This window comes from Physeter macrocephalus, chromosome 11, assembly GCF_002837175.3.
Source record: "Physeter macrocephalus isolate SW-GA chromosome 11, ASM283717v5, whole genome shotgun sequence".
Lineage (NCBI taxonomy): Eukaryota > Metazoa > Chordata > Mammalia > Artiodactyla > Physeteridae > Physeter > Physeter macrocephalus.
In genome coordinates, this window is record NC_041224.1 from 40804324 (window position 1) to 40818897 (window position 14574).

Consider the following 14574-nt stretch of genomic DNA (forward strand, 5'->3'; position numbering starts at 1 on the left):
CCTGCCTGCACGCTCATATTTTTCCAATATATCCGTATATGAAGCACTATTGACAACAGCCAGGACATGGAAGCAACCTAAACATCCATCAATAGAGGAATGGATAAGGAAGATGTGGTACATATATACAATGGAATATTACTCAGCCATAAAAGGAATGAAATTGTGCCAGTTGCAGAGACGTGGATGGACCTACAGAGTGTCATACAGAGTGAAGTAAGTCAGAAAGAGAAAAACAAATATCGTATAATATCGCTTATATGTGGAATCTAGAAAAATGATACAGACGAACTTATTTGCAAAGCAGAGACACAGATGTAGAGAACAAATGTGTGGATACCAGTGGGGGAAGGGAGGCTGCGATGAATTGAGAAACTGGGACTGACACATATACACTACTATGTATAAAACAGATATAATTAGAACCTGCTGTATATAGCACAGGGAACTCTACTCAATGCTCTGTGGTGACCTAAATGGGAAGGAAATCCAAAAAAGAGGGGATATATGTATACGTATAGCTGATTCACTTTGCTGTACAGTAGAAACGAACACAACATTGTAAAGCAACTATACTCCGATAAAAATTAATGTAGGGGCTTCCGTGGTGGCGCAGTGGTTGAGAGCCCGCCTGCCGATGCAGGAGACACGGGTTCGTGCCCCGGTCCGGGAAGATCCCACATGCCGCGGAGCGGCTGGGCCCGTGAGCCATGGCCGCTGAGCCTGCGCGTCCGGAGCCTGTGCTCCGCAACGGGAGAGGCCACAACAGTGAGAGGCCCGCGTACCGCAAAAAAATAAAAATAAAAAAAATTAATGTAAAAAATATATCTAGACAGCTGTCTGAGTAAATAAATCAAAATAAAATCTGACTATGTCACTTCCTTCTTTGATAAAATCTAAACTCCTCAATATGGGGTTCAAGATGCTCTACAGCTCACCTCTCTAGCTTTCCCTTCACCATAACCCACCTTCAACCTCAGTTCTAATCCTATGGAATTGCCTGCAGTTTCCCCAAACATACCACTCCATTTGTCATACCCCACCTTTGCTGACACTGTTCTCTTTTCCCAGGTTTTCCGGTGTCCCGTGTGGGTCTGATGAATGGACACAGCTCTCAGAATTCTGCTCAAAGATTCCTCCTTTTTGAAACTCTTCCTCACATCCCCCAGAAGCAGTGAGCACTTCTGCATCCTTTTATGATATCACTGGCACTTTATTCTCCTTATTTGTTTATATATGTCTCTCTCCCACTAGACTATGAGTTCTTAGAGACAAGAGAAGGGATCCTTTTCATTTTGTATCATAACATCTAAAACACAGTAGCACTTGATGAATGATTCCTGAAAGAATTAGTATGGAAATACTATCCTCTGACACTGAAAACAATATATGCCCAGGCAGAGAGATCATCTCTGTCCTTAGGGCACAGTATAGCGTCTGGTACATGTAAACAAGAGTAAACAGTAAGTAAGAGTAAACAGTAAGAGAAAACTCTTACTGTTTATTGAATGGATAACAAATGACTGAGAAAAAGATAAAATAAATGTATGCTGTTGGATGCTGCAGGAGGTGACACAAGCCCAAGAGGGGTGCTGGCGAGGTAGCCCTGTGCCTGTCTGGGTTTCCAAGGGCTACAGCTATGTCAGGCAGGCAGGGGTGGGTGTTACTGGAATCTGAGAAGGCATAGAGGAAGAGTAGAAGCTCTCTATAATGAAATCTGAAGAGGCAGACGCTGGGCTGGTACAAGGAGGAAGACCAAGAGCTGGAGAGAAGCGAGTGGGTTTGAGATAACCTGGGAAGGGGATGAGGCATATGTTTCTTGACATTTTCATCACATAGTACATGCCTGCGTGCCTCCCCTCTCTCAAAAAAAATATTTTTTGGCCACACCATGTGGCATGTGGGATCTTAGTTCTCCGATCAGGGATCAAACCCGCACCCCCTGCAGTGCAAACGTGGAGTCTTACCACCGGACCGCCAGGGAAGTCCTCCAACTATTTTGATGTCAGTACTTGGGTGAAAAATAAGAATTCTTCACCAAAACTTGGGAACCTTTAAAACCAGGAGCCATAATTGAAAAAAGTCTAAACTCAAACACTATATTCCTATTATCTTTTGTTTTCTTTAGATGCCTGATTGGAAGCCAAGACAGGTAGGCTTTTAATAGCAATCTGAGGATGATCAAGCCTGACATTTTTGAAAAGCATGTCTTTGGGTACAACTCATTATGATAAGTGCTTTGGGGGCCTACACGGAAAAACTGTCCAGAGCTACTGTCTAGCTACCCCATATAAACTTATACCCTAGTAAGCCAGAAGACACAATACTAGTTACTCTGTTACATTTTATCCTATCTTAAAGCTATAATGGGAATTAGAGGAAAGTGGTAATGACATTAAAAATAACTAATACTTTTGAGCCTATAGTATGTGCCCGGCACTGTTTCTAAGCACTTTCTAGGCATTAATTCTCAAAACAATTCTATGAGGTAGGTACAACTACTATTCCCATTTTATAGATAAAAAACTGAGACTCACAGAGATTAAATAACCTGCCCAATGTCACATGAGGAGATACTGATAGAAATGAGATTTGAACTCAAGTTGGCTTAACCACAATGTCATATTACTTTTCAGAGATTAAGTGCAACTGAGAAAGATTACTGGGGAAGGCAGGGTTTGTACTGGTCCTTCAAGAATGGGAAGAATGTCAGTTGCTAGATATGGCAGAGGGAAGAATTTAAGCAAGGGGTAAAAGCTGGAGGTGGGAGAATGCAGGGAAGGTCTGGGGAGAAGCAGGCAGGGGGTATAACTGGACTGTATGGTGCACCACTGGCCTCTAGGGGGAGCTCAAGACATCTTGCCCCCACCTGCCCTCCACCCCACTGCACATTAAAAGGGTCAAAACGAGGAGCAAGAAGATTCTGTCCTCCATAGAGGATGGGTTTTACTTAAACTCAAGGCACTGATTAGGACACATTTCTAGAAGTGGAGCCTTGAAAGGGAATAAAGATCACAGCATAGTTGGGCTTGATCTTTCTTGTTTTCACACCTCTTCCATAACTGAGAGATTAGGCCTATAAGGAAGACCATACTTTTCCAGTCTGGTGAGCAAAGAGGGTGGATGTGACATGAAGGAGAGAGGACAGTCAGAATAGTGGAATAAAAGATGAGTTTATCCACAGAGAAATGGGAACTTGGGGCCAGTAGATGGTTACAAAATAGCTGCTATGATGAATTTCTTGGGAATTCTTAGGAATAGGAAAAATACCCACATATTATTGCCCCAGGTAAATCAGATAGCATGAATATGAAGTATGTCTAATCAGGATGGTGATACTATTTTCTTCAGCAAATCCCAGTAGCTCAGGTCAGGGAACTAAAAAACAAGCAAATAAAAATCACCTAAAAGGTGATGTTATCCTAATTGCTTTGAGACATGACATTATGGATTCTTTTAAAGGAGATTTCACAAAGTACCTAAGCCTGCATGTGATCTGCAGTGGTAGGTCAGAAAATATGTATGACAAGAGATGTTCAGTTTATATCTAGAAAGATGGAATTCTGCTTGAACTGACATGGTGAAATGCATTGATTTTGTACACTGTTAAAAATATTATGTATGCATATTTGTTAAACATGCATGCAAACCGATCTTTGTATAATGTTTGTTCTTTGTGTTATTTTGGTTAAAATATAAAAGAGGTTTCTTAGGTTTTAAAATCATGTGGATGTGATAAATTACCATCCTTTATTATCTGAAACAGTCAACTCTGAAATAGGAGCCCTACTCAGCTGTTATCTGATCTGTGATACAAGATAAAATCATTAATTCCTTTACATCCCCTTGTTCTCTCAACTTATCCTGTGGGTTATCATTTATATACATGGTTGTAATTAAAGTTAAAAGTGATGACACAGTAAAAAAAGATCACCTAAAAGGTAACCCACCAGGGTTGAAGATGAGCAGGGTGATTGAGGTAGTGGGTTAAGGAAGGGCATAGTGATCTGACTCTAGAATTGGTTAAGTGAGTGATGAGGAAATGCCAGCCAATAGGAGTGGTTTCTAGTGCAACAGCAGGAAGTTTGGGGACAACAGGGAAGGAAAAACCAGAGGTCACAGTGAAGCATTAACTAAATAAGCAGGGGCCAGGTGGGGAATGGTAGAAGAGCAGGAAGCTATTTAAGTACCAAGAAATGAGGAAGTCTAGGTGTCACCCTGCCAAGGGGATGGCTGTCAGTGAAACTGACCATGTTGGGAAATGGGGATACCAGGGTGTGAGAAAGTCATCCACACGGATGCTGGTTGTCCTAGGTGTTGGCAGATGTTGGAGAGAAAGAAGACCTGGTGGTGGTGTGTCCTGGAGAAAGGTAGAAAGGATGCTGGAGGTCGGCACACGATGCATTTGAAGGTGGGATGAGGGCGGTGTACGTGCTAAGTGTGTGATGACAGAGGGAAAATGGTGCAGAGGCAGGAGAGGTAGGGAGGATGGGTCTGTGCCAAGCTCATCCCTCGGCTCTGATACGGTGGCGGGGGGGAAGAGGATACCATAGGAGCGTGCAGAGGGAGAAGTCATATTTATGCAAGCCAGGGCCATTGATCCAAGGTGATGGCATCAGGCCAGGCTATGGCTGAAGTGGAGGCCCAGCTCGGGGTGACTTGGCTGTGCTCGGAGCATGCATTCTTGTCTCTTGTCTGCTTCCATGACCTACATGTTGGCAAGCTAGAGAATGAGATAGGGTCAAGGGGAAATATGACTGTCTTTTTTTTTCCTGCTTTTTTTTCTCCCTAAAACTTATCCTTTTACTCTGTTTTCTACCGCATGCCATAATAATTTACAATTTCATCTTCTACCATATTGCATGCCCTAATAACCACGATGTATTCCCACATGTTATTCTGTTATTATTTTAGAGGAAGCTGACAGAATTTAATTTCACTGTCCTCTAAGACAGTTTACGGTCCAGCCACATTGCTATGCAACCATCCACAATTAATACAAATCAGATAGGTAAGCAGCTTGAAGCATGACACTGCGCCACACGCCACAGACATTCTTGAATTCCAGGATACAATAAAACTTGGGATCTCGAATTTTTGGAATCTCAAGATTTTGAAAACTTGTTCTCAAAGAATTCCCAGGGAAAAAAAAATCAATGTTGGCTATGAATCACCACAGAGAGGTGGCTAAGAGCGTGGGCTCAGGAATCAGACAGATTTGTGGTCAAAGAGGCCAAGAGGCCCAACTGGCAGCTACAGATCCTTGGTCAAATCTCAGACCTTCTCTACGTCTTGGATTCCTCATCTCTCAATGGGGATAATACCTGGCTCATAATGTTGCTGGGGACTAAATAAGACAGTGCAATATGCCTGCAAGGAACTCCACAGAGTAAGTGCTCAATAAATGCCATGAATGCTATGACATTTTTTAAAGTTACTATCGTTTTTCTTACTTGGTAAGTTTCTTCAGGAAAGTTGCTGGTAAACTAACTTAGTAGTATATATACATACATATACATACATACATATATGTACGTACATGTATGTATATACACAGGATGCATTTGTTAAGCGGGTGGATATTTCTTCCAACTGACTTTTTTTAGAGCTGTATCTTGGTCTTCAATATTATACTATTTGCCGCTTATAACAATCCTGAATTCTGCTTGATTTGCTTTACCTGCAGATTAGAAACGTGTTGCCCTACGGAAGATGAAGCCACTTGGGGAGAGGAACAGAATCGGCATATCTGGTGAAGCGTGGACTTTCCATACTTACTCCTGCACACAGGCATTCGGCAAGATCTCGCAAGAGGGGGCCCAGGAAGATGCCTGCACACGGTCTCACTGAGGGGGACACGCCGGCCTCTGGCCGTCAGCCTTTGGCATACCTGCTGTCTCCGCTGGGTTCCAACACCACAACTGACAGAACACTGTAATGAGAATTGGGCGACAGAGTCAAACGGAGTGTGAGCAGACACATCCCCCGCAGCAACAGCGACGTCTCCTATGGTGAAACAGGAGGGGTGTTATGTATGGGTGCCCCAATAAGTAAGCATTTCCTAGGATTGAACATCTTTTAGGAGATGGAGATTTTCCCTCACCCCACCACTCCCCATCACTCCCCTCCCCTCCCCTCTGCCTTTTCTTTTCTCTCTTCCCTCTTCCCTCCCTTCCTTCCTTCTTCCTTACTTTCTTCCTTCTTTCTTTCTGAGATAGTAACTAATTTCTAGTATTTATTGTCGTGCGGTTTTATGGTCTTGTAATTGATGTCTATTTTTTTTTTTTTTTTTTTTTTTTTTTGTGGGACGCGGGCCTCTCACTGTTGTGGCCTCTCCCGTTGCGGAGCACAGGCTCCGGACGCGCAGGCTCAGCGGCCATGGCTCACGGGCCCAGCCGCTCCGCAGCATGTGGGATCTTCCCGGACTGGGGCACGAACCCGTGTTTCCTGCATCGGCAGGCGGACTCTCAACCACTGCGCCACCAGGGAAGCCCTAATTTATTTTTTAGATGTCTAATCTATTTTAATTTATTTTTTAGCTATTTATTAATATAGTAGGATGACTTTGCTTTTTTAAAAAATGACATAATATAGACAATAATATGGTATTAACTTTGTATGGTGACTAGAATTATTGTGGTGATCTTGTCATAACATATACAAACATTGAATCACTATGTTGCACACCTGAAACGAATATAATATATGCCAATTATAGTTCAATAAAAAAAAATTAAAATTAAAAAATGACATACACCCATGATCAAGAATTCAAGAAGTAGAAAAGTATAAAAGGAAAGTTTTCACTTTAAAAAACACCCAAACTGCTCTACGTAAAAGAACATTAATATTTGATAATCACTGTGTCTATAACATTGATATTTGGTAGTCATAATTACATGTGTACATGCAATTTTAATTTAAAATTTTACTGCAATTTTATTAGGTATATTAGAAAAAAATAAACTAAGATTAAAACAGTTGCTGAATGGTGGATTTTTTTCCATTATTAAGTGATTAATTCCCAAAAGAACTCTCTGAAGTTAAGAAAGAAGATGAAAGAAACCAACGAGAGGTTCGGGTGGTTATTTTTACTGACATATTATGACTTAACGCGAGTATCTGGTAAGCACATTTACATTTCCTCTCACCCATCTCTCCTCTGCATTCAATTTGTTTTTGTTAAATTATTTAGCTAACGTCAAGATTTTCTGATATTTACGTTCTGTTCTGAGATGCAATTGCTGGTTGATTACTCTTAATTCTGTGCTTAAATGAATTTACGATTCATCTTCCATCTTTTTTCACCAGCATATGTGCCTTCCTGGATTTTTTATTTTTAGTCATCTTTTTTTTTTTTTTTTTTTTTTTTTTTTTTTGTGGTACGCGGGCCTCTCACTGCTGTGGCCTCTCCCGTTGCGGAGCACAGGCTCCGGATGCACAGGCTCAGCTGCCACGGCTCACGGGCCCAGCCACTCCGCGGCATGTGGGATCTTCCCAGACCGGGGCACGAACCCGTGTTCCCTGCATCGGCAGGCGGATTCTCAACCACTGCGCCACCAGGGAAGCCCTATTTTTAGTCATCTTGGTGCTTCATCATGGCCCTGCAAGTTTTTCGAGATGGGCTTATGGGTATGTATGCTCTGACTGCCTCTCTTGCCTTTCCACATGAAGAACAAACAAGATGAAGAGAAAATACTTGGGTCATACTTCCTTTCCTTTTGAATTGTGCAGACACTGCTTCACTGTCTTCTTGCATCTAATGCTACTGTGAAGGTGTAGGAGGCCAAGCAAGGAATTTTTGTTGTTTATTTGTTTGCCTTTTATGCTCAGAGGCCTTTGGCTCCTTACTTTACCAATGAAGTTCAGGACCTAAGCAGGCTATGTCTTAGTGGGTCATACTTTAGTGGCACGTGGTATACCATTATGGCTTGCAAACTAAAGCTTTTATTAAAGGAAATGAATTCCCCTTAATTATCTCTGAATATTTTTCTGTTCCATTTGTTTTGTTCTTCTCACAAATTCCAATTACACTTGTCTAATCTCCTCTCTCTGCCTTTCCATATCCATCATTGCCTCTAAAAACCAATTTTACATCTTACTCTTTTTCATATCATTTTATATGAGTTATTCCAGCTTGTATACCATAGCTCTCTGTTTCCAGTCATTTTAATTACTTTTTGTTGCTTGTAAAGTAACTTTTACATCTGCTGTCTAAAGTTCTTCTTTTCACTTTTTTCCCCTGACTATTCCAAGTTGTCTTTTCATCTCCTTCTGTTGACGCATAATCTCTTTCTGAACTCAAACCTCATTTTAAAGCCACTTTCCCCCCAGACATCATGACTATAATTTCCTTGGGAATATGGAGCCTATTTTTCAGAACTTTCCTCTGGGTAATACCTTTGTGATACTATGCTGTTCATGTGACTCTTGCTTCCTGTTCCTTTCCCCACACCTTAACTTCTTTCTTCCCCTTCCATTTATTTCCCCCAGTTTTGATGCATAGTTTTTATGCTGGAGCTTTTTAAATGCAGCTGGCTGTTTGTGAATACCATGGGCTTGGGGAACGAGCTAGGGCATTTCCATAAGTTTGCTGTCTTCAACAGTCTGTCACCAAATTTTTATTTCCTTTGCCCATATATCTCTTCAGATTTTGGCATTGGAAAGGTCGGTGTGACTCAGGGAACAGCCTCTTAAGTAACTCGTTCACTGTGTAATCATCCAGCAATTGCTGCCCTTCTTCCTCCACACCACTCCATTTCTGCAGCCTTCCTTGGCTGGGAGGCCTAAACATGTGGCTTCTCCTGCAGCTCCTCCATCTCCCCAATGGCTCTGCAGGGACAATCACGGTGTTTTCAGGGGCAGTGCATGGTCCCCCATCTAGTGTCTGTAATCAAAGAACCATTGAGTAGGCCTTTCAGGACCATCACATTTACTCCTAGGGAAATCTATATCCTGTTCGTGCCTGAGGAAATCATTGTCAGCCCTCAGCCTTCCCTCTCTCATTTTGGTCCAGATTTTATGGTCTTTGGCAGGTGTGTCTCATAATTGATAGTTTGGGCTTGTGGCCATTTCATTGTTCATTAAAGACAGGATGTTCCCGCTCTTTCATTCTCTTTGTGGGTATTTTGTTGGGTTTCACAGAAGGGGAATGGAATTTTTTTAAATGCCTTTATTATCCTCTTTAACAGAAAGCCCTAATTATTAATAGTTTTTCAGTACAGAGGGAAGCTTTTTGTAAGCTTTTGAACAAATAATTAAAAATTACCATCTAGCAACTTATGATGTATTTTTTAAACACGTCAAATCATCATCTAGGAGTTTTCCATATAATATAAAAACAGTAGTTACATAATTGCCAATCACCACTCATAAACCATTTCTCATGATCAGTATTTGACCTTTTCTCCCCATTATGAATGGGAAGACCATTTGTAAACCCCTCTTCTGGATGGAGGTCTTACGTGACCTTGTATCTGCTAAGTTCAAGGTTAGCGTGCCATTAGAGAAGGTTCACAGCTGAGACAGCAGAGATGACAGGACCAGTGCCATTAATTATGACTCACAAAACAGCAACTTTATGCCAAAGCTTCTGTGATTTATTCCATAGAAATATGGTAGATTCCTCTGGAAGAGCTCATGGGAACAACATACCCTGAGTTCTTGTAACTTTGGAACTATTTGTCTGTGACCTTCCAACTTGAAGATCAGTTGGGCAGGACAGAAAATCCTTGGTTCACATTTCCTCTTTTAGTACATTAAAGATGTTGCTCCATTGTTTTCTACTATGAAGTGTACTGTTGCGAAGTCTGATGCTAACCTGCTTTTCTTTCCCTAGTAAGTGACTTGGTCCTTTTGCCTAGAAACACTAACACATTATTCTTTAATCTTTAACATCCAGTGTCTTTAGTAGAGTATGTCTTGATATTGACCATTCTGGGTCAATTTTCCCAGATATGTGGTGTGCCCTTTCAGTGTGGTGCTTGGAATCTTTTATTTATAGTTTTGTTCTGTTACATTGTTTCAGTTTTCTTTTCTCGGGACTCTAATCGGGTCTCATCCTTTAGACCAAACTCTAAAGCTGCATTTTCTACAACACTTTCTTGGGACTCAGGCAGACTCAGATGTTTCCCCTCAATTTTCACTTATTTCTGTAGACAGGACAACTTTATTGGACTTTATATACAATTTTTTTCATCGGTCTGCCTCATTCAACTGTGAGCTCATTGAAGACTGGGTTCTTGATTGTCTCAGATTCCTGGCACCTGGAGTAATCAATCATAGCAGTGCTCAGTAAATGAGCACTCAGTGAAGATGCTGAGCTGTGGCAATAGGCATACTCAACTTAGAAGAAGCTTCTACAAGTCTATTTATTTCAGTCAACAAGTAAGAGCATTTCTATCCTAAGTACCTGTCTTATCAATAAGCTGAAACTGTCTTGTTGATAAGATAGTGTGTGTGTGTGTGTGTGTGTGTGTGTGAATATCCCTTTCATGCAGTTGTGTGCTAGTAAATGTTTCACAACAGGTTCAGGGAAAAGAGGGCCCTGATTGTGACACTTGCCAATTTCTGTGGTGTAAATATTCCCATCAGGGCTGATTTCAAGCTGTCGTCCAAATGTCATTGAATACAAGGTAGGAAGAGATCACAGTTGGTTCTCAAAAGCTAGTATGAACTGGTTCCAACACACTACTGCCTTCCTGAGTCATAATTAATAAATCTATTGAAAACTGGAAAGCCATATTTGGAAATCCATGTGTCCTGGACATATCTTGAGCTGTACTTTGTAAAATGTCTCATGTATAGAGATCTTTCCCTTTTTACTTAGCATATGGACATATTTCAAGAATTGAAGAGTTGGCAGGTATAGGTAACTGAATACAGGAGGCAAAGTCAGAGATGATCAGAAATGTTGGAAAGATGCTGGTGCACTGACAGGGACAGGAAGTAGGTGGGGGAGCTGGTTGGGAATGAAGAGGGTGTCCCTTTGCTTTCCCATAATGAGGATGCATCCTACTTGGGAAGCTAAGGACAGGTACTGAAGAGAAAGTCAGAAACTGTTCCTGGAGACAGACAGTCACCTATAGAAGTCAGAGAAGAAGTCCCACCACAGAATCATCGATGGAGGAAAAATGCAGTGATAAAAATCAAAGGGTCAAACACTGAGCTTTTTGGAGATTTGGAAGAAGGCAAACCAATAGAAAAGATGCAGTCGGATAAGTAGGAAATATAAATAACACCAAGAAACACCCCGAAGGAGAATGATGAAAGTAGACAAAATGGCCAAATGCTCCATCAAAGTAGAGAGAACAAAGAATGAGGTGAGGCTACTGGATTTCAGTCAAAGGAACAGGGTCACAAAACAGTCCACAAGCGGTATGTAGATTGCAGAAATCCACCTTTAGTGAAGACTGCCCCATATAAGTGTCGATGCTCCTTTTTTTTTTTTCAAATTTATTTATTTGTGTAATTTATTTATTTTTGGCTGCGTTGGGTCTTCGTTGCCGTGCGCGGGCTTTCTCTAGTTGTGGCGAGCAGGGGCTACTCTTCGTTGCAGTGCATGGGCTTCTCATTGCGGTGGCTTCTCCTTTTGTGGAGCACGGGCTCCAGGCGTGTGGGCTTCAGCAATTGTGGCACACAGGCTCGGTAGTTGTGGCTCGCAGGCCCTAGAGCACAGGCTCAGTAGTTGTGGCGCACGGGCTTAGCTGCCTTGAGGCATGTGGGATCTTCCCGGACCAGGGCTCGAACCTGTGTCCCCTGCATTGGCAGGCAGATTCTCAACCACTGCGCCACCAGGGAAGCCAATGCTCCTTTTTGGTAACTAGAAAAGCAGTGTAAGAATTGAAGGTTCCTTTCTGCCTAAAACTGGGTTCCGATCTAAGGAAATCAAGGAAAAGGAATGAGCCAATGAATGAACAAAGCCCAAACATGCCATGAATAGAGCTAATGTCGGGGAGAGAGGAGTATTCCAGCTGCAGCCTGAGAGGCCTGGCTCGGCAAAAAGCAGAAATTCTGGTGTGGCTTTTCGGTCTTTCTGGGTTCAGGGGTAGTGGCCAGTTCCAATGTGGAAGGGCCTCATCCAGAACCGCAAGATGGATGGCTGCCCTGGAATGAGCCATCCCATGCCAGAGGGACGAGCCTGGCAAAAAGCTTTAGGGATGGTGGCAATTTGGTATCAGAGTCTCTGCCAAAACAAAGCAACTCAGAAATGAGACAAAATTTCAGCCATCAAGAGAAAAGCTGAATTCCGTAGGAAACACAAACTGCTGGGCGACATGTGGGCCTAACTGGACCCAAGTCTGAACGCTGGCTCTTGTGCAAGTGGGCACACCTGCTCCTCCTCCCAGATGCAGGTGTCCTGGAGAGGTGGCCTTGGCTAGGAGCAGGAAGATGTCTTGACTGTGCCTGGGCTGACCTCTTGGAGTGTGCACAAGCTTGCTCTCGCCTTGGTGAATGGTTGCCTAGGAAATTGATCTGCCTCAGGTCCAGCCCAGCTCACGTGGCTAACTTCTTCTGTCTCCTCTTCTTTCTTCCAGTAAAATCTCTTCCAGTGAATGATTTTCCTGTCTTCTGTTAGCTGGCTTGAGCTTTACTACAGCTCACTACTTCAACGCCACTTTGCATTTCCCCTGTCTTTGGAAAGGCTCTTGAGGAAGAGTATTTACCTGCTCAGAGGTCTATAGGGCCCAAGGACCTGTCGGCAATCTCATGGCCACTGGCCTCAAGGACACTATAGGCCAGAAGAGAAGACGATGTGGATGTTCAGGAAGTAGCTCCCCATTAAAACGCAATAAAAAAAAAACACCTGGGGTCATTATGAGTTAAAGCTGGGAAATGCTGTATGATTTTAGGGAGTGGAAGACTTCACAGAAGAGGGAAGCTTAGAGCTGGGCCCAGGATTGGAGGGTAACAACAAGAGCAAAGACACAAGGCAAGCCTGAGTAAATGTGGTAAAGGGTGTTAATTTAGTGAAACATACCCAGCAACTACAAATTCTGTTATTCACAGAGGGAATGGACAGGAGAGGAAAGCAAGGACGTCAGCCCCAGCCTCTCCTCTAAAAGGCCAGTGAGAAGAGTTTGTTCAGGAGGTAGGATGGAATTGTGAAGGCCTCTTTTTTCTCAGAGGAAATAAGAAAAGAGATGAGGAGGGTGTGGTATTTTAGAGCACGGCAGGGGTTCTAGGTGCTCCCGGGGTTGCATCCAGAAACAAGGTGCCCACCACCTCCGCTCACGCCTTGTCTTTCCCTTTTCCTGCCCCTTCCTCTTGGGTTAGGGCAGCACTTGCTCAAAGAAGTTATTTCCCAGAGCCATCCCTACTTTGGACACATTGAAGGGCTAAGCAACCCTCCCAAGGATGAGGGGCAGGTAGGGAAATGCTTCTCAAATGGTAATGTGCCTGACAACACCTGGGGATCTTGTTCAAATGCAGATTCTGATTCCCTAGGTCAGCGTGGGACTTTAGATCCTCATCTCTTACAAGTTCCCAGCTTCTAAAAAGATGCCCGTTTGGCTGGTCCCTGTGTCACACTGAGTGTAGTAAGGTGACCAAGCATTCACGATGCCAAGAGCTCTCTCCACAAATGCGTGGCTATCCCCTCCCTGAAGTTCTGCCCCTAACCTTATGGAGACAGTAACTGGAAGCATTTAATGAGGGTTTGGGGAAACACTTAGGTAGACCCTCAGTGACGTGGATAAGGACCATGACTTGTGGCTGGTCAGTTAAGATAGTTTATACATACTAGCACTTAATTGAGCTAGACAGTTAAAACAGGAAAAATATAAAACTGTAGAACATCCAGATAAAAGTACTGTCAATCCAACCTATGCCAGAAGGACGCTCAGGGGGATGGGAAAGGCCCACTCTGTTAGGTGCTTCCATACCTAATATCTCATGTTATCCTCAGAACAACCATTGTGTTAAAAGAAAGGAAAATGGAGGCTCACACAGGTTAAGGATATGGAACGAGGTCACTTGCAGGCATTAAAGCTTGTAGGTTCCATCATGGGTCTGTTTGGCTCAAAAGCTCTTGTTCTTGCATGAGACATGAGTGTACACAGTTTATACTAAACTTGGGTCACACAAACTCAGGTTTGAATCCTAGCTCTACCCTTGGGAAGGCGACTTCAGTCTGAATGTACCTCTGTTTTCTCATCTACAGAAATGGATACATCTGCTCCCAGGGCCGTCATAGGATGAGATGGGAGTGGTATCATACAATAGGTTGCAACCGTACCATCACTGAATTTAGGACTCAGGGAAGTTCATAAATGTCAGTTACTACCCTTTCTTATTTCTTGAGATTATTTCTAAAGTTAGATTGCCCCTCTGCTCCCAGAAGATATACATTTGGGGCAGTGACTGGAGATTAGACGACCCTCATTACGGACCTCAACTACCTGCTTCAGAATCTTTGCTAAAACCTCAGCCTACAGACAGGAAGGATGCAGCAAGACTGGAAGAAAGAGCTGGAATAAGAATAAAGGAGGCTGGGGCTTCCCTGGTGGCGCAGTGGTTGAGAGTCCGCCTGCCGATGCAGAGGACGCGGGTTCGTGCCCCGGTCCGGGAGGGTCC

At 43.0% G+C, this 14574-nt stretch overlaps 1 protein-coding gene and 1 long non-coding RNA gene across 2 annotated transcripts in view; one reads left to right on the forward strand and one right to left on the reverse strand.

The window, feature by feature from the left end:
* The window catches only part of ADAMTSL3 (ADAMTS like 3), a 347006-nt gene that overhangs the window by 50642 nt on the left and 281790 nt on the right, over nucleotides 1–14574 (reverse strand). Inside the window, 1 exon segment of the mRNA XM_007113354.4 lies at nucleotides 5779–5932. Within this exon segment, the coding sequence (XP_007113416.3) occupies nucleotides 5779–5932 (154 nt within the window).
* LOC114487051 (uncharacterized) lies at nucleotides 7327–14541 on the forward strand. The gene is made up of 3 exons (XR_003681658.2): nucleotides 7327–7632; nucleotides 10255–10386; nucleotides 12537–14541. It is a non-coding gene; the product is annotated as an uncharacterized lncRNA (long non-coding RNA).